The sequence below is a fragment of the Rattus norvegicus genome, chromosome 4, assembly GCF_021556685.1.
Source record: "Rattus norvegicus strain SHRSP/BbbUtx chromosome 4, alternate assembly SHRSP_T2T, whole genome shotgun sequence".
Classification (NCBI taxonomy): domain Eukaryota; kingdom Metazoa; phylum Chordata; class Mammalia; order Rodentia; family Muridae; genus Rattus; species Rattus norvegicus.
Genome location: NC_141537.1, coordinates 122,075,671 through 122,096,304, shown reverse-complemented (window position 1 = coordinate 122,096,304; position 20,634 = coordinate 122,075,671). Strand labels below are relative to the sequence as shown.

The 20,634-nt window shown below is 44.4% G+C and overlaps 1 protein-coding gene across 3 annotated transcripts in view; it reads left to right on the top strand.

Moving 5' to 3' along the window:
- Positions 1-20,634, top strand: part of Eefsec (eukaryotic elongation factor, selenocysteine-tRNA-specific) — a 194,743-nt gene that overhangs the window by 67,239 nt on the left and 106,870 nt on the right. For 2 of the 3 annotated variants that reach the window (NM_001109249.1, NM_001398914.1), the window contains 1 exon segment: positions 7,184-7,391. The exons of the other annotated variant lie outside the window; for it this stretch is intronic. In NM_001109249.1, coding sequence (NP_001102719.1) covers positions 7,184-7,391 — 208 coding nt within the window. 3 annotated transcript variants of the gene reach the window in all.

Here is a 20,634-nt window from a genome sequence, read left to right as displayed (position 1 = left end):
AAGTGCTGGTGTTAAAAGTGTATGCACCATCATCACTGGCTGAAATATTTTATTAAATTACATTTATTTATTCTGTGAGTCTGTGTGTATGCTTGTGTATATCACGGCAGGCAGGCATGTGCTCAGAGAACAGCTTGCAGACGTTTGTTCTTTTCTTCCCACTGTGTGGGTTCTGGGAATTATCTTCGTGGCAAGTGCCTTTATTCATTGAACTGTCTTGCCTGCCTTTATGTTTGAAACTTTGATTAATTTGGAATCATGGTGTGAAGTATAAACTGGAGATCAAATTTTATTTTTACCAAGATTCTGGCTGTTGCCCCTAGGTCACAGTTGTGAGGTTGTCCTGATTTATAGATAAAGAGCTTAAAGAGCTTGGAGAGCAATGACTACTCACTCGTGGCTTCTCAGACTACAAAACTGGGCATCCTGTGCGTGCCCTCAGCGCTGCAGCTTTCAGCCAACCCCAGCCTGTATACTCTTCTGACAATTTTTGCTTTTGGCCAGAGTCCAACTCCTGCTTTTCTTGTCCATCCTGTTGAAGTTTTCCCTTGATCTCTTACATGGCCTCCCTTTGTTGTCCCTCCTCTGCAGACATCGCTGGCGTTGTTCTTCTGTGGTATACTTAGGTGGTGATGAATGCAATGGTCTCAGATGGCACGTGTGTCCCAGGGGACCCTGGCAGATCGCCGTCACTTGAGTCTGTTCTCCTTCCGTTGCCACCTGCAGGACCTTGCCCACCTGTTCCTCGGGATGTCTCCAGGTTCCCAGAGGTCTCAGGAATGTGGGATTCTGGCCAACAGGCAGCTGGCCATAGGAAAAGGGAAAAAATCTTGAAGTCAGACAACACTTGGCTCTAGTGTTTCTTTGGCTGTTGATGACTGTGCAAGTTGGTCGTCAGGTTTGTCTTTAGGGAAGTAGAAGAGCCTCTACCACATGGGGCTGAAGTGAAGATCAGGGCTAACTGGGAAGTCACAAGTTCAAACCTGATAAGAGCCAACACTGGTGTAAATCCAGGGCAGGGGTTCATTGAAATGATCTGCATAGAGTATAGCTCAAAATTCATCTCTCCTTAAGGGATCCTCTCCTTCGCTATGTTAGCTATAAGCCCAGTTTTAACCACATCTGATAATTTGTAGATTTACGTGGACTTCTTGAATGGTTGGTGGTGGCCATGTATCCACACCTCACAATACTGTGCAGGCTAAATGACCCCTGTCCCAAACTCAGGCTTGGCTCTGTCTGGTTCTTTCTAATAGTGGCTGCTGCTTTGGGGCTTTTGACTTACTGGACAGCCCACAGATCCCACTGGACCTGGGTTGGCTCTACTCCCACCCTGGTATTCTGAGGATGGACACCTGGACCACTTGGTCCACTTGGTCGTCCACCTCAGGAACAAGAGGCCTTGCTGCTTCTTGCATCCCAAGTTCTGGGTGATGTCACTGTCACCTGCTCAGCCTTTCCCACAGGTCTCTCCACCAGGATTTGGCTCAGATGTTTGGAAGACCCCACCTTTTTAGATCAGTTGACACAATAAGGATTCCCATCCCAGTGGCAGACACAGTGCTTCAGGCTGTCACTAACACCTAATGCCCAGCAAGCAGACACAGCACATTCTGCTTGCTGGGAAGTGGTGGTAGCATTCCTTTCATGTTACATTGAGTGATGTACCCAGGCCCATGAGCAACACAGGAATCCAAGGGTCTCACAGAAGTCCCGTACCACTCAGGCTTGTCCTAGTTCAGGGAAACTATTCAAAGAGCAGAAATCAGAAATATACCAGCCATGACACATTAGATTCTCCTTAACAGAGCCAAATGGCCACAACATAATATAAAATCTACCCCTACCACATACACACAGCTGAGAGTCAGTGTAGCTACAGCTGCAACCTGTGATGACATCTGACCAGTGTTGGTTTCTGCCTGTTAGCAAGGTGCTTTCGGAGAAGTTATCTAACTTGCCGGAGTCATAATCTATAAAATAGAGAGACAGGTAGTATAATGAGTAATGAATTAATGCAGTACAGTGATGATAGGACATCCCTTGACTGGCCAGGAGCCTCTTCTAGGCATGCCCTCTGGACACGGCCTCTATCCTGAGCATCTATAGGAGCAGGAGCCTGTGTACATGTACTGCCCATATTCACTTAGGTTTTGTGGTACTGGGCTGAGATCTTGCTGGCATGATATGGGGTATTCTGATGGAGCAATGTCAGTGGACTGAGCTTCATTCCCTCAACATCTTTGCTCCTTGACCTTGACAAGATTGTCAACCTTTCTGAGCCTTATTCAGAAGGCTCTTTGTCAATCTCTTTATTGCAGGATGGGGTGCAGCTAGACCAAGAGGAGCATAGCCCTCTCACAGCACATGTAACATATCAGTTATAAAAATAGAAACATGATGGCTGCAGACACTCCGGAGGGCTGCTATGGCCAGGCACCATCCTAACATAGGTGCTGTCATCATGTCCCTTCTACAGAGGAGAGAGCTGGGGTGCTAGTTCCTAGCACCCACATCAGGTAGCCCAGACCCATCTATAACTCCAATTTCAGAGGATCAGATGCCTGTGACCTCTGCAAGATGCAAACACACACACACACACACACACACACACACACACACACACACACTGCACACGCAGTTAAAAATAATAAAAATAAAATCCTTTAAAAAAATAGAATTAAGTTACTACCATAGCTTCACAGAGATGACAACAGTAGATTTACCCTGTCACTGGGTGCCTGAAAAGTCAACAGCTGAAAACAAACTTTTTATTATTTTAAATTTAATATTATTTCTTCTTCTTAGAATGCCTGCTCCTTTTGATTTTTTTAAAAAATACTATTTTACAGATGCTAAAATATGTTTAGTTTTTTATGTCATTTTCCTCAGCCAAAACATTGTTTTCTGAACAGTTTTTCCCCTTCAATCCTTGAAAGAAATTATATCTCACAGATAAGTCAGACTTTGTTAAATGCTGACCTTTGTAAGTTTTTCATTATTTTTATTTTTGAAATGATTAAGATATGTAATCTACAGAACTGAAGATTGTAATTTTTTAAAGTAGGGAGAAACTTTAACCCTGTCATAATTGCTCTGCAAACCTTTCAAGGGTTCTGTGGTTGGGATGGCTGATGAAAAGCCCTGATAGATGGCTAAGTATAGAGGGTCCCTTGTAAGGCTTGGGTTTTTGTCCTATTTCCCACCCACTCACTCACTCTGTCCCTCTAGTTTCAGGGTGATTTTCTACCCTGGGTTCATGGGAATTGGGAGGGACATTGTCTGATTCATTCCATGAACATACTAGGGAGTTTGAAAAGGCAAGACAGTCTGGCCAGTTGTATCACTTCCTGTTGCCTGATCAGATGTCTGATGAAGAAATGGGAGGAACTAGGAGCTGCTGCTGGACACTGAGTATTTGCCTGGAGCTGACCCCAGTTTCCAGCAGTGCCCTTGTTCTTAGAGCGACAGTCAAGTGGCCCTGACCTCTGCTCTCCTTAGAAGTTCCCGGTGCTGGCAATGCTGCAGAGAATCTCCTGGAACAGAGCTGTGTGATTGCGGCAACAAAGGCCACTTGTGGGTGCCAGATAAGACTGTAGATGAAGCCTTGCTGGCTCCTGGTCCTTGGGTACTGGCTACACCAAGCACCTGGGTGTGGTGGTCAGTTCTATTTTTTCATCCTCAAGATGGATGAGGAAGGGCCTGCTGTGTGGAGCTCATGAGTTAGCTGGAGCTCATGAGCTAGCCTCTCTAGCAGCCAGGCAAGTGAGGCTCTGTGGATAGTTTTATGTACTGATAGAAAATTGGATTTAAAAAAACAGAACAGAGGAGTGGATAAGCTAACCTTGCTTAGTTCATCCTAACAAGGGCTTATTAAACTGTGTCATAGCAGGCTCTTATGCTTTACACAAAGATTGAAAGACCAAGCTGAGGTGAGAACTCAGCCTGGGGTGAGCTGGACCAGAACCATGGGCAGTAAGGCAGAGGTGAGCTTTAATATAGGGTGCTGTGGTTCTCAAATGGAGCCTGGGTGGGAGAACAGCAGGTGAGGTGTTCAGATCTCTGCTCTGATGCATTCACTGTATAACACAGACAGTCATTCTGTGTCTATACAGTTCTCTTTTCCTCACCTGTGAAGTCCTTGTGGGGCTGATGTTCTGAGAACCTGGATAGTTGGAATTAGCCCAGTACCAGTGTTCTGCACTGAGTCTGTGCAGACAGGTGCCCAGGCCATGACCCACATCCTCTACATGGTTTGCCTACAGACTTTAGTTCCTCGAGTGGCTGAAGAGCCAACCACATGACCCTGGAACCAGGCCCAAGGCTTAACTATTTGTGGGAACATTTGTAGGTGGCTAGATGCATCTTATTGATGAGATGAGTGCCGGCTTATCTCATAGGAGACAAGGGAACACATACAACTAGGGGCAAGGTTTTGTAGCCCGTGGTGGCAGGCCATAGTAAAACTACCACTGGTTAAAAAGAAGGAAGACCACATTGATGAGCTTGTGTGTTTAGGGGTCAATGGGGTCTTTTAATAGGAAAGCAACTCTGTCAGGTCTGTGTTCCATTCTTTAGCTTAAGTTCTTGTAATATTACTAGATTTTAATGGATTCCTTATACTCCTATTTGAAATGAAATGGAATAGTGTGTGTGTGTGTGTGTGTGTGTGTGTGTGTGTGTGTGTGTGTGTGTGTTTCATTCCTACCACTCTTTCTCATTCTTGTTTTTGCATTCCCTTGGATACCTCATATGTTGAAGCAAATGCTCATTCCTCTGCAGTGCACACACAGGCACAGTTAGAAAACACCTTACTTTGGCCAGTGTTCTTCCCCCCACTGCAGACTATTATACAGTAGTAAAAGGATCTTATTCTATTTCATGGTGTACCTACCTATTTTTTTTTCTTTTTTTCGGAGCTGCGGACTGAACCCAGGGCCTTGCGCTCTACCACTGAGCTAAATCCCCAACCCCGTACCTACCTATTTTAAGTGTGTTCCATACATTTGCATGGTCTCCAACTCCAGTAGCAATAGATGTGTTGTGTGTCCTATGTGTTTATGAACTTGGCTGGGTCAAAGATTATATGCATTTTCTTTTCATTTTATTTTACATATATTGGTGTTTTGCCTGCATGTATGTCTGTACACTATGAATATAATACTCTTGGAGGCCAGAAGAGGGCATCAGATCTCATGAAACTTGAGTTATAAGACAGTTGTGAGCCACCCTTTGGTTGCTGGGAATCAAACCCTGGTCCTCAGCAAAAGCAGACAATATTGTTAACTGCTGGGTGATCTCTCCAGCTCCAATTCCATACAGTTTGGTACTTGTCTCCAAGATGTTTTCATATCAGTCTGAAGGTCTCCAGCACTGTGAATCAGTTATACATTTTTAGCAAGTTCTTTTGGATATTCCAAAGTTCTAAAGGATGGATTGTGGAAAGTCAGTCTAAGGCAGCATCCCAGATAACAACTGACTAGAATTGGAATGGAGATGGTTACCAGAGGCAAGTTAGTAACCATTGCATAGTGGGGCCTTTCCCTTCAATTCTGTGGAAAACTGTTGGGTTGTGAAATGCCTTCTGTTCATAGAAACAGGAGAGGCAGTGTCTCTCTCTCACAGCAGCAAGAGGGAGCTAGGGCACTGCCTACCAACCAGTGACTAAAACAAGTGGCTTGTTTGACGCTGCTGCGTGCACCTGCCCTTCCAGCTGTATTGTATCCCTACCTGACCAGGCAAGATAGAAGAAGAGGCTGGCAAAAGAGGACACCTTGGCCATGTCAGGCCTGCCTGCACTCACGCACACTGCCATTTCTTGGGACCAGGGCTTAAGCTCGTACCAAATAGAAGGCCCCTGAGAGCAGTAGTCTGATTATTTTAGCAATTCCCTTTGGTGCCAGGTGGCCATGTGACCTAGAGCATGTACTGCAGTGTTTTGAGCTTTTCTGCACCTGAAACAGGGTAACAAAGATTGAGCATTGCCAGTGTGGCAACCAAGGACAGAAGACCTTTTCATAGTGCCCCTCTGCCCCAGTAGTAGGTGGGGTTGGTCATCAGACTCACTTTCCGAGCAAGCTTCTTCAGACTCGCTAGTGATCATAGTGTGGTCCTGAAAAGTCCCTGTGAGGAGGTCTTGTAAACTGAGGATATAATTACCATTCATTTCAGAGGGGGAGGTGTCTCTTTTCCTGCTTTCCCTAACATACCTTTTTTCTTTCTTCTAAATTATTGAAAATGCCTCCAACTTCCCTTACAGAGGGCAAGAGGGCATAGTCACTCTGCTTCTAAACACTTGTGCTTCTAACTTAGTAGCTGACACTTTCCTATCACTGACACCTCTGTCATATGAGCACCTCCTATTGTCCAGCTCAGACGTGCTATAAATGTATACACAGCCAGCTGTGCATACAGCAGTTCTGGGTGATCCAACATCCTAGGAAGAACAGAAGCTCCATAAACAGGGTCTAGGACCAAAGGTAATGGATGGTGAGCATCAGACTTTGAAACAATTGTAAGCAACCCAGTACTGTGGGGAAAAGCACTCTGAATGACCCTCTTACCCCTCCATACATTGATGCGGGCCTGTACTTTTATTTCTAAAGATTTATTTATTTGCTTTATGTATGTGAGTACACTGTCACTGTCTTCAGACACACAAGAGGGCATTGGATTCCACTACAGATGGTTGTGAGCCACCATGTGGTTGCTGGGAATTGAACTCAGAACCTCTGAAAGAGCTGTCAGTGCTCTTAACTGCTGAGCCATCTCTCTAGCACTGGGGCCTGTACTTTTAATAAAAGCCTTGCTGTCTTTCTTAGTAAGGGCAGGGAGCTAGGTATTAGAGTCTTTACTGCTCAACATCTCTTGTTGAGTGACATGAAAATGAGCAATGGTCCAACAGGGAGGAGAGCTCTGGAGCCAGGCATTCCGTACCAAAACTCAGCCCTACTGTGCACAGCCATGGGACCCTGAGAAGGCCTTCAGTTTCTTTGCCTCTCCTGGTGCTCTTTTGGCTGGATGAGGTTATACCTGTCTGTATACTCATTTGGATTGGTCAGGAAGTAACACCCATTCCTCTTAGTCTGCCCACTATTGCAGTGCTTTGCTGGGATTAGGATGGTGACTTTCTGTGAGGCTCACTAACCCAACTCTTCTCCTAACCTTCCTTTTATTGCCCCAGGTGCCCAGATCATTGATTTGATGATGCTCGTGATTGATGTGACCAAGGGAATGCAGACACAGTCCGCAGAGTGCCTTGTGATCGGCCAGATTGCCTGCCAGAAGCTGGTTGTGGTGCTGAACAAAATAGACCTGTTAGCAGAAGGGAAGAGACAGGCAGCGATTGACAAAATGACCAAGAAAATGCAGAAGACTCTTGAGAACACCAAGTAGGTTTGCTAATGAGAGTTCATGTGTAAGGTGGCTTCTTGTTTAACACTGGGGCAAGCAGGTCAGCCTCACGTCCTGGTAAGCGGAGTATGCTTGTTTACCGCTGCTACTACATGCTTTTTAAGATTCCAGAAAGCACTGGAGCATTAGGAAATGGGGTGCCCTCACTTGTGGGAGAAGCACAGGTGGAGTCTGGTCTCTTCTGGTGAACAGTCTTCAATCCGTCTCTTCTGAGCTCTGATATATGCCCCTGTGTATGTACTGAGAGTCAGGTACAGGGCTACACTTTAGACCTCAGATGTGTGCCCAGCTTTCAAGGCCTTGGAACCTAGGGCATGGGTCACATGCATGTAGCTCCATGAGAACTCAGGCATCAGTACTGGAGCCTGGGTATCATGTTCTCCATCCACCTGCTTTGTGATGCCTGCACTGTTGACTCAGGACAAAAATCACAGAGCTTTGCAAACGGGTGACTGCTGCTGCTGCTGGCAGCCATAGCACTTACAGCTTTATCTTGAGAGAGCGAGAGACAGTAAGAGCCACAGTAAGAGAGTGAGAGTGTCAGAGAGAGACAGAGACAGAGAGTTAGAGAGAGAGAGAGAGAGAGAGACAGAGACAGAGACAGAGACAGAGACAGAGACAGAGAGATCATGTTCCTAAAGAAATCTGACCTGGGAGTAATCAAATGAGGTTTTGCATCGGGCCATCACTGGCTACAGGGGAAAGCTAGCCTGTTTGGCAAATCAGGCCCTGGGAGAAAAAAAGAGGAGGCGGGTCAATGGGTTGTGGGGTTTTCCCAGTGATAAACCGACTGTCTGTGGTTGAGGTCATGAAAGAGGGAGGAGGTAAGATGTAGGAAAGATGTAGGAAACTCCAGTTGCCTCTTTGCAGATGGGATAGCAAGGTATCAGAGCTATGGGCAGAGTTAGGAAGTAAGAGGTAGAAACCACGGGGCTATAAGTCATCTGTTTGTTCAGGGGGCCACAGAGCTTACTGATTCTGATGTGGCCAAGAAAATGAGTTAGTCACTTTGCAGAGCACACAGAGCTGGCATGCGTTGTTGTTTGATGGCTCTCTCTCTGTCTCTGGCCATTCCTTTTGGTCAGTTCTGAAGAGCTGTCACTGGGAGACAGGGCTTCCTCCTCTGTGCTATGTTGCCTGAGACAATATCCTCTTCCTGTGCCTCTCCTTCTCCAGCCTGTGGAGGGCAACCAAGTAGAGAGTGTTTTTGTTTCCCTGTCATAAAGATTGATATGCCTTCCCATTTATGATTTTCTTTCTGATCCAACACCTGCAGCTCTCCCTCAGAATGCACAAGTTGGTTAAATTAAAGCTTCAGTCCTGTGAATGGGCCATATATGTCATAAAAGATTTCCTTGCTCTGCCTTTTGTTAGCAAAATTCATCAATCTGATAAAATCGACACATTGAGATAAGTGTTGCATAAGAATTCAGACTTCGTTATTCCTAACGGAAGTGGATATGAGACTGTACAAAGGAAGATAAAAATTATATCTTCTTTTTAGTGAGTTATTGATCTCCCTGCCGTTTGATTTACTTGTCAAAAAGGGGCGAACACATTTTTGGAGACTTGCATGAACCCCAAAAGCATCAGCTCACTTACTTCATGGACGGGGCCTTGAGGAGTCCAAGGGCACTTTCGAAATACTTTCAGCTCTGACCAATCACAGGGAGGGGAGAGTGTCCCTTGTTTTCAAGTTATCTTTCTTATTTTAATGTATTGGCTGGTGGCCAAATTATGAACTTTACCATACTGAAAGAGGAAATTGTCCTCAGAGAGGTATCCGAGCTTTCCCTCTCTTCCCATACCCAGAGGCCCAGCAGCAGAGGGCAGGGCTCTTGCTTGTGGTGGAGTTCTGGGGGCCCTGTGCCCAGGCTGGGTTTGAAGAGCTCTGCTACATCATTTTCAGTGGTCATTCCCTTCCGTTTGCTGTCCTTGTTAACTAAATGTGACGAACAAAAATGTGGAAAGGTGGACCCCAGCATGGTCAAAACCTGGAAAATGTTTAAGACAAAACATTTTTCTCTACTTGAAGTTTCAATTTTAATAGAAGATGTTGAAAATAAAGCAAATTAATTAAAGGGCAGGGCTACCTAATGATTTTTTTAAATAGTCCCTGCTGACATTTGGGCTTATGATCTCCTGTCTTTTTAGATGTATAGCATTGCTCCCACACTTATTGATCCCAGTACTTTGGAGGCTGAGGCAGGGGGATTTAGAGTTTGAGTTCAGCTGGGATGACAGGTATGTGACACCTACACTTGTCCAAGTTCTTTTGTTTTGTTGTTGTTTTGGGTTTCTGAGTTGTGGTAGAATACACTGGACTACATTTTACCATCTGTAGGTGAGTAACCCAGTGGCTCGATGCAGTCAGCATGTGTGTGCCCACCTAGACCTGTCCATCATCCTTGTCAGCTACTCCCAGGCAAGAATGCCCCTCCTAACCCCGTGCACACTCTTCTCTGCTCTCTGTTGTGATGATTTGCCTGAGCTGACCTGTAGTCCTGTATGGATTTCATAGAGCATTTAAGTTTTGTCTGTGTTAAGCTGATTCAGGATACTGTTGCCAAAGGCTTGCTTTGTTTTATTTGTGCTATGCGTTCATCTCCATCTCCCCACCTTTCCCCTGCCATTGATGGGCCGCAGGCTACTCTTAGCTGTTGGAATGATGAACTGCTGTGAACTCTGGTTTCAGTCCTTCTGGAGCTATGTACCCAGGCATCTAGGAGTTGGAGCAGGCTTGTTTGGAGTCTGTAACTATCTTCTGAGTCATTGCTGAGCTGCCCCATAATAGCTGTCCCATTCACATTCCCAGCAGCCATATATGAGGGCTCCAAGGTGTCCATAGTCTCTCAACATTTGCTGTTTTTCTTGAGGTAGCATCTCACTGTGCACCCTAAGCCTACCTGCAACCTACAGCAAAACTCTCCCCCCAGTCTCTCACTTAAGTGCTGAGATTATAGGTTTAGACCTCGCCACCTGGCTGTTAGCATTTCTTCCCTAGCCACCTTTACCTTGTAAGAAGTCACCTAACTGCAGTTAGAGTTTGCATTTCTTTTTCTTTTTTTTTTTTTTTGTTCTTTTTTTTTTCGGAGCTGGGGACTGAACCCAGGGCCTTGTGCTTCTTAGGCAAGCGCTCTACCACTGAGCTAAATCCCCAACCCCAGAGTTTGCATTTCTATTGTGGCTGGTGCTGAGCATGTTGTTGGTCGCCTCTGGATTTTTGTAGAGAAATAGCTGATTATATTCTTTGTTAAGCTTTAAAATGAGTTGTTTTTCATTGTTGAATTGTAGGTTTGCACATTAATCTCTTATCTGAGATATGATTTGAAAATATTTTCTCCCATTTTATAGGCTTTTTACTTTCTTTAATATACACAAGTTCTGAGTCCTGATGAAATCTTATTGCTGCTGTCGTCTGGTTTTGGAGTTAAAGCTGTGGGACCATTGTCAAATCCTATGGTATGAATGTGTTTCCCGGTGTCATCTTCTAGCTGTGGTTTTAGCTCTTATGTCTGCGTTGTTGATCCATCTGAGTATCTTTTGCGGGCTGTGAGGTACGAGTGAGCTTTCTTCATTTACATGTAGCTTTTCCAGCACCATTTATTGAAACAATATTCTTTCCTTTTATCATTGCTAAAAAATTAACCCACCATCTAGGCTTAGCCCTTGGCTTCCTGCTCTTGTATTAGCTACTTCTGTGGCTGTGATAAAACACCAGGACCAAGGCAGCTTATAGAAGAAGAGTTTATTTTTTGGCTTACTACTCCAGAGGGACAAGAAGAGTCCATCATGGCAGAGGCATGGCAGCAGAGGCAGGAAGTTGAGAACTCATGTCCTCAGATGCACAAGCTGGAAGCAGAGAACGTGAGCAGAAGAGCACAGAGCATTCATTCCCAAAGCCAACCCCAGTGGGTGCTTCCTCCAGCACAGCTGCACTGTCCAGGCCTTGCCAAACTGTGCCACCAACCAGGACCAATGAGGCAAAATATCTAAGCCTATGTGGAAATTCTCACCCAATGCACTGAAAACGTATTCCAGTCATTTATATTCCTCTTATGGGAGTTCCTCACCACTTTGACAGCTAGCTTCCAGGTGGGTTTCAGAGTCAGGAAAAAGAGTCCTCATACCTCTGACCCTTTTGAAACTGTTCTGGCTGGCTGGACTTGTACAATCTGTACGGATTTGAGGATCTGCTTGTCCCTATCTCCGAAGAGGTTGCTTAAGTTTTGATAGGGATCTGAAGGCAACTTTGGCACATTTGATACCTAAAACAATATTCTCTCCCAACCCACAAACACTGAACATCTCCCCATCTTCTAGATCAGTGGTTCTCAATCTGTGGGTTGCAGCCCCTTGGGGGGGGGGCCGAATGACCCTTTGATAGGGGTCATATATCAGGTATCATGCATATCAGATATTTACATTATGATTCATAACAATAGCAAAATTGCAGTTCTGAAGTAACAACAAAATGATTTTATGGTCGGGGTCAGCACACCATGAGGAACTGCATTGAAGAGTCACAGCTCTAGGAAGGTTGATCTTTGCTCTACATCTTTGATTTCTTTCCTCAATGTTTCATAGCTTTCATTGTTCAGGTTCCTCCTGTAGCTGGATTTATCTCCATTTAATTTTGCAGATACTTTTAGTTTCACTTTGGATTGTTTATCTCTAAAATATGAAAATAACTAATTTTTATGTGTTAATGTTATATGAATTCATTTTCTTTAAAATAATCATTGTAATTATGCCTTTTTTTTTTTGTTCGTTTGTTTTTCAAGACAGGGTTTCTCTGTGTAACCCCAGTTGTCCTGGAACTCACTCTATAGAGTAGGCTGGCCTGAGACTCACAGAGATCTGCCTGCCTCTGCTTTCTGAGTGATGAGGTTAAAGGCATGGGCCACCACAGCTGGCCCTCATGTTCCATTCTGGTTTTAGTTTGCAGGTGACTATTGAGGTAACTGACAGTAAGCATGTGGACTTACACATCTGTGACTTTAGCATGCATGTTTTGTCTCTTCACCTCTTGGCATTTTAACCTTCCCTTTTGCTTTTCGGGAGTGTTGATGTCTGAGGACCTTGCTAACCCTTTGCCCATCACACGCCCATCACACTTGCTACAAACAAGGCTGTAGCATTTGTTCCAACCATTTTAGTTACTTTTGTTTCAGCATCTCAACTTTCTAATTTTCATGTAGTCAAACTCTTTGATTGTTTTTCTTTGTGATTTCTTTATCTCTGAAAGCATTTAAAATTACTCTTGCATAAACATTTATCAATGTTAACAGAAATCAGAATAGAAGATAAAAATGTACTCACAATCTCTCCAATGCAGCAAATTAAAATGCTTCCTCAGAGGATCCCTGTCAATCTCTCCCACATGGACATAATTGGAGGCACTTGTTATCATCACATTGACACTGCTCAGTGTTCTGGGTTTTTCTGTTTATTTTTTCACTAAGTGTTATCATCTGACAGCACCCTTGATGCATCTTTCTTGCAGATTCCTAGTTCTTTCTTCTCTTAAATACTTTATATTTCTTTCTTTTACGGCCAGCTTAGAGCCCTGCGTTCCCCAGGCTCCCCCGATCTTTACACCCTCCCTAGAGTTGGCCTTACTATCAGTCTCCAGGGATTTGTTTGTGACTTTATGGACTCTGTGGGCCTGCCTCATACTGATGCTGTGGCCAATTGCCACATGCCCTTGGGAAATACTTCCTCCCTGAGGTGCTGTTCCTCTGTGAATTGGGAGCTGGTGAGTTCAGCTTCACAGTCTTTCTAGGAGAAGTGTTGGCAGCCTTCATATAGCAGGTCCTTAGCAGGGAAAACTGTGATGGGGAAGTGTGGCACTACGCCAGGGTTCCCACACACAGGTCATTAAGTTAGCTGGCTCACACAGCTACCCAGGAGGGCAGTTTTGCAACTTGCTTGACTGCTGAGAAAACAAGACTTGATAAATGAAAGCCATTTCAGAAGTCTACTATCCCAAACTTAAAATCTAGATTTCTTTTTTACATGGCTTATAAATTCATATATATGTAATATGTGGTGTATATGTGTTATTGTTATCTAGAACTGTATGTTTGTGGAAGTCAGCGTGGGTGCACAGTTGATGCGTCTGTGTCAGTGAGCACTATGATATAGCTGTGTGGGTAGACTGGAGGAGATGGGAGTGGTTAGGAGATGCTCTTCAATGCTCCTGGTGTCAGCCATGACTTCATTACAGGGCTGAGGGCTGCCATCTGGTTAGAGCCCTTCTTCTAGAACCTCACAGCAGCCTAGAGATTCCTGGACAGCTCTCCTCTTTGTGCCAAGAGCCAGGGTGGCTCATATGCAGCAGGCCAAGAAAACAGTACAACTGTCTCAGTCTGATGAAAATGGTCAGGCACCCACAGTGTGTTGCCCAGAAGGGTCTGGATAAAAACCACTGAATTTCCAGATACTTTATGGTAAATCCTTGGAGCCCTCTGCATGATATACACATCACACACACACACACACACACACACACACACACACACACACACAGAGAGAGAGAGAGAGAGAGAGAGAGAGAGAGAGAGAGAGAGAGAGAGAGAACATGAGAGCACACTAGGCCCTAGACCTGAAGCTGGAAGCAGAGTCAGAGTGGGTTTGCTGCTGGGTTCCAGTTCCAGGGTTCTGGCACCTACAACACAGTTTCCTTACCCTGTTTCCTATGTAGAAAGTGCCAGACTCAGGCTCTTGAAGGACTGATGGTACTCTAGACCTCTGGCAGCCCTGCCCAGTCCCTAACTTCTCTGTTGTAGGAACCCAACTCCTAGGTATTGGGATTCTTTGCTGAGCATGTGCCTAGTTCTGTGTATAGAGCAGGGTTGAAGTGTTTACTTTTTTTTTTCTTTTTTGATTTTATGCCTTAGGGAGAGGCTTGCAGGTGCATGAGCCTAAGAAGGCAGGGACTTTTCTTGAGGACATGAAGGACATATATAGGAATAGGCTTTGGTGATGTGCCAAGAAGCAGAAATCAGAAGAAAGCATCTATTTCTGTTAGTGTCACACAGAGGTAGAAACCTTGGCAAAGGCTCCAGCCCCTGGCTTGTCCATGGCTCCAGGAATCCTTGGGTTTAGTTGTGTGTCATTTGTACAGCCTGGCACAAGTGGGATTTCATTAGAACCTCACTTAAGTTAAGGAAGGAGACTGTTATAAGAAAACCAGGTGGAAGGAGGGGGAGGATAAAGGGGGGGAGGAGACAGGGGAGAAGTACAGAGGGCCAGGAAATTGAACAGAGGCGTGTAGCCAGGGCGGGAGGAGGGAGGGAGGGAGGGTGGGAATGAAGAACCAGAGATAGCCACTAGAAAGTCCCAGATGCCGGGGAAGTGAGAGGTTCCCAGGACCCAGTGGGGCTGACATTAGCCGAAATACACAACACAGAGAAAATAGAACCTGTGGAGACCATATCCAGGGGATAGGCACAGCCTTTGTTTGAGGGATGGGACCACCCAACCATCTCAACAATTTTAACCCAGAATTGTTCCTGTCTAAAGAAAATACAGGGACCGAGAGTGGAGTAGAGACTGAAAGAAAGGCCATCCAGAGACTGCTCCACCTGGGGATCCATCCCACATACAGACACCAAACCCAGACAGTATTGCTGATGCCAAGAAGTGCTTGCTCACAGGAGCCTGATATAGCAGTTCCCCAGAGGTTCTGCCAGAGCCTGACTAATACAGATGTGGATGCTCTCAGCCAACCATTGGACTGAGCCACAGGGATGCCAATGGAAGAGTTAGGGGAAGGACTGAAGGAGCTGAAGGAGATTGCAACCCTATAGGAAGAACAACAATATCAACTAACTGGACTCTCCCTCCCCACCAGGGCTCCTAGGAACTAAACCACCAAACCTTTGCCAAGGTTTCTACCTCTGTGTGACACTAACAGAAATAGATGCTTTCTTCTGAGCCTTGCTTCCTGACATCACCAAAGCCTATTCCTATGGTGCAACCCATGGCTCCAGCTGCAGATGTAGCAGAGGGTGGCCAGAGGACGTTTTCTTAAAGAGAAGCAAAATCTAGGCTGTAGGAAGGCCTGCAGAGGTTCTGAGAAGAAGTCAGCAGATAAGGTTGAGCGAGGAGCAGACTTGGTCAAAGGAACTTCAGAAGGCTCAAGATGGGTAGTAGGGTCTACTGGTGCTGAGTTCTTCCCAAAGCTATTCCCTTCAGTGACCTCTTCTTGGGCCCCTACCAGGGTAGTGGGGGTAATGGCAATGGCCCAGGGTCCTGAGAAAGGAAAAGGCCGGTGACTTGGAGTGCGTGACTCACACTGTAGTGCAGGCAGATTGACGTGGCACAGCTGACACGGGTGTTGGAGAACATTAACTTGGTTATCTCTAAATCTTTCTTACCTGTTTCAAGAAAATGTCTCAGCTCCGTCCTGTCATGTCTTTACAGCACCCCCAAGTTTAACCAGATTCCATGCCTTCAGTGGGAAACAGTATCTAGCTAGACTCTAATAGCTTTGTTTTGTTTTTCTTGTGTTTATTTTTGTAGCTTCAGTAGTAGAAGTTTTTTTCCCCCCAGAGACTGGGCTGCCATTAGTTAATTCAAAAAAATCCGTTAGAGCAGAGGATAATTTTTAAAATGACACTTCATACCTTAAGCATAATATTTTCACTGAAAACACTTGTATTCGTGTTCACTTAATAGAATCAGTGTCAAAGTGGCAGAAGAGTAAGCACATTCATACACTCCAGAGCCTCTTCCTCCTCTGTGGGTGCTTTTCTGGCATCTGTCCCGCCTGTCTAGGGTGTCTTTGCGGTGTGAGCACATCTGTATTTGGAATTTGGGGCATCTCCTCTTCATGGTCTGATTTTCAAATATGTATGTTTCCTGCTTTGTGTGTAACTTCAGCTTTCCACAAATGGTCACTCCCATTGTTTGGATTACTTGGATGAAGTGCTGTGTGGGTAGGGTATGGGGGAGAGGACAGGTCTTCATGGTTCACCTAGGTACCAAGAACTATTACGGATAGGGACTTTCCACCCCCTCTGTCATGACCCCACAAGGTGGATGTTGCTTCTTGAGACCACTTTGATGGAAGAAATTCTTAAGACTTCAGTAGCTTGTTCTAAGTCACACAGCTAGTGAATGATGGGAAGTGTTTCAGAGCCAGCTCTGTGTAAAGTGCCCAACCTATGTTCTGTGGCTAGATTAAGAAGAGTAACAAGGGGCTGGGGATTTAGCTCAGTGGTAGAGCACTTACCTAGGAAGCGCAAGGCCCTGGGTTCGGTCCCCAGCTCCGAAAAAAAGAACCAAAAAAAAAAAAAAAAAAAAAAAAAAGAAGAGTAACAAAGCCTTATCTAGTATGTGAAGTGCTCAAACCAATAGAATCATTATATGATAATTGTTGGGAACTTGGTTACTCTTTTTATTTTGGAACGGCTAATGTAATTTTCTGATTGTATCATGAGAAAAGTCTCATTTTGTGTTAACAAATTTCAACATATATAAATAATTTTAAGTTACAAACTATATGTTGTTAAATACAAGTAAATGTCTTAATAGGAATCATTAATAAAGTTTTGAGTCAGAATTTTAAAAGCCAGTTACATGATAGGTGTAATTGTAATATCTAATATTCTGGCCATTTTCTGTTATGTTTAAATTACAACAGAAACATCTGCATATCCATGTTCATGCAACAATATTTACAATTACTTGAGTTATGGGATCAGTCTAGGTATCTGTCAACAGAAGAATAGATAAAACAGGTGTGGCTATATATGCCCAGTGGAGTTTTGTTCAGCCATAGTGAAATTATGTCATTTGCAGGGAAATGGATGCAACCAGAGATCATCAAATTTAGTCAGACTCAAAAATGCATGGCATGCACTTTCCTCTCATTTGTAGACCCTAGATATAATTTAGACCATAAGACCATAGTGGATATGTGAGACGGAAGTAGACATGGAGCTATATGTAACAGAAAAAGAGAGAGTGGTGGGTAAGTGTGTCCAGTCACGTGGCACTCATGAACGGAAGGTCTGTGGATCCTATCGCTATGCACCTTAGTTAGCCCTCCCTTTCAATTTGATACACTTAGAGTCATCTGAGAGGAGAAGAGAAACCTCTAAGTTGAGGAATTGTCTAGATTAGATTAGGTTGCTTGGTGAGCTTGTTTGTGAGTAATTGGCTTGATTTATCTTTGTGTTTTAAATTATGTAGGATTGTGCTCATGAATAGAAGACATTAGATTCCCCTGGAGTTGAAGTTACCCCCAGCTGTGTTCTGCTTCATAGAGGTGTTAAGAGTTGAACTCTGGTTCTTTGTAAGAGCAATGCTTACTGGTAATTGCTAGGCTGTTCCCACAGCCTTTAGGTTGATTATTGTAGGAGGGCCCAACCCACTGTGGGCGGTGCTATCCCTAGGTAGATGGCCCTTAAGTGTATCAGAAAGCTTGCTAAGCATGAGCCTAGGAGCAAAAATGAGCCAGCAAGTAGCATTTCTTCGTGGTATCTGCTTCTACTTACTGCTTTGAGTTCCTGCCTAATGTCTATCAGTGAAGGTCTCTGGTCTGGAAGTGAATGGCAGATAAACCTTTTATCCTCTTATGTTGCTTTTTGTTAGATTATTTTAACACAGCAACAAAAAGGAAACTGGAACACTGTAAAATAAATATACACGGTTACAATTTTATTAAAAAACAAGAACAAAGTATAGATATCAATTGCTGAATCCTTAATGACCATCAGAGACAGAGGCAAGAACCATGATTGTTCTAGAATCTTGAGTTCATTTCGTAGATAATATAGAACTCACGTGATGTGCACAGTACCTGATTAGATGTTTTCATTGAAGTAATTTTATCAGGGATTCTACTGTCATCTTAATGAGGAACGGAAGCGCAAGGATAAAGGGACACTGCAGTCATGGGCAGGAAATTTAGGAGCCAGGAAGTACTTAGAGCTCAGTGTTCTGGTCTTAGAAGCCTCACTGCAGAGCCTTGTGCTGACTCTGATTGTCCTTACAAGGTCAGTAATCCCTCAGTTTTGCCATCACTTGTCCTTCAAAACCAGACTAGCTGGTGGAACCCAGTGACACTCTGGTAGCCTTTGCCACATACAGAACCATGAGACCTATGTCTGTTACCTTCTCCTTCCTCCTCAGGGAGATCCGTGAGCTCTCAGCTGCTGGTGCTGAGGTCATGGACTCTATTGTCTGAAGTCAAACCCAATTAAACCCTTTCCTTTAAAAGTTGCCATGATCGTGGTGTTCTGTCCCAGTGCTGAGGAGTAACTAAGGCACACGTGTTCGTTTCCTCTTCTCATTCTTGTGGGCACATGTAGTAGAAATTCTTGGCTGCATGGTACTTCTGCGTTCTTTTTAATTTTCTGAAGCATATTTGTTGGTTAGATGTATGATTTGTGTTGACAGGCTTCCTGCACTTTAAATATGACATCCTCCTGGTCTTCATGGCTGATACCAGCTCCACGCTGATACTATTGCTCTCACATGTGAGATGGTTTCTTCCCAAGCTGGGGAAATGTCCTCATCACTAGCCAAGGCTGTCATCTGCCTACTTGTAGATTTTGAGTTAATGGTTGGAGTTTGTTCAGCTTCTTAAATGTGAAGGTTAATATTTTCATCAGATTTGGGAAGGGACAGACCATGATTTTGTCATCCATGATGCTCCCATTCATTCTCCTTGCTTCACAAACCACCATTGTACTTAAGCTGCTATGCCTGAGACACAGCTTTGCCACTGCAACTGTGTTCTCTCCTTCCTTTTCCCCAGATGGACAGATCTCAGTTGTCAGCTCTCTATTCTGCATGCTCAGACCCACTGCTGACCTCGACTGGAGTTTTCATTTCAGTTCTTGCATTTCCAAACTATGGATTTTTTTTTAATGTCTGACTTTTGTGTTGGCTTTCATAGGATGATTTAAACAAGCATTTATTTACCCCAGATAGGGAACTGATGACAGACCAAAGTCCCCCATAGCACATTGCTGAATTTATTAGGGTTATATAACTCCAAGAGCATGGGCAACCTTAAGGAGGCTGAATCACTGAACTCCCACACCCCATGAATGACCTGCTGACAGCTGGGAGCCTGGAGCTCTCTGTGGCTTGCAGACTGCCCCACGGCTTTGGATCTCTTTCTTCAGCAAGCATAAAGCTTACTTAAACCTAGGGGAAGGAGGACCCTGTGAATCTGATTTCAGAGACTTCCTGACACCCATTATTCCTTCCTAAATCTTTTTTTAAAAGATTTATTTATTATATATAAGTACACTGTAGACTTCAGACACCAGAAGAGGGCATCAGATCTCATTACAGATGGTTGTGAGCCACCATGTGGTTGCTGGGATTTGAACTCAGGACCTCTGGAAGAGCAGTCAGTGCTCTTAACCACTGAGCCATCTCTCCAGCCCTCCATCCTAAATCTTAAGGAATCTGTCTACCTTTAGAACTTCCCAAGTCTTAATGAGTTTCACAGAAGAATACGTGTTTCAATTTGGAGGAAATTGTCACAGTATATCTGTGTGTGTGTGTGTGTGTGTGTGTGTGTGTGTGTGTGTGTGTGTGTGTGTGTGTGTGTGTGTGTGTGTTGAGACAGAGTCTCTATGTAGCCCTAGCTATTCTGAAGCTCTCTCCATAGCCTAGGCTGGCCTCAAACCTATAAAGATCTTCACCAACTGTTAGACTTTCTCATTTGGTGAAAGATTGCCATCTTACTCTGGAGTTGTTTAAACTCAGTTCATCTATTTGAACACACTGGGAAAAAAACTGCTATCAGGTCTGGGAGAGCTTCCTAGGGACAGTTTCTATTAGTTCTTTCTTATATGTGGGCTCCTCTCTTGCTTCTTTGCAATTGTGAGGGGTAATGTTGGTTGTCAGCTTGATGGATTGATAAGTGCTTAGAAAGTTAATATAACACATTTCTGGGTATGTCTCTGATGGTGTTTTCAGAGAGGATGAACTAAGAGGTAAGACCCCTCTGAATGTTGGCAGCCATACTGTAGGTGAGGTTCCAAATGGAATAAGAGGAGAAGAAAGCATGGGCATTCTGTCTCTGTGCTACTGGCTATCATGAGGTGAGGGGTTCTGCTCCACCATGCCCCTCCCCTTTGTAATAGACTCTGGAACACCAAACCAGAATAAGTCTTTTCTTTATTAAGTTGTTTGGCCCGGTATTATATCATAGCAACACACACACACACACACACACACACACACACA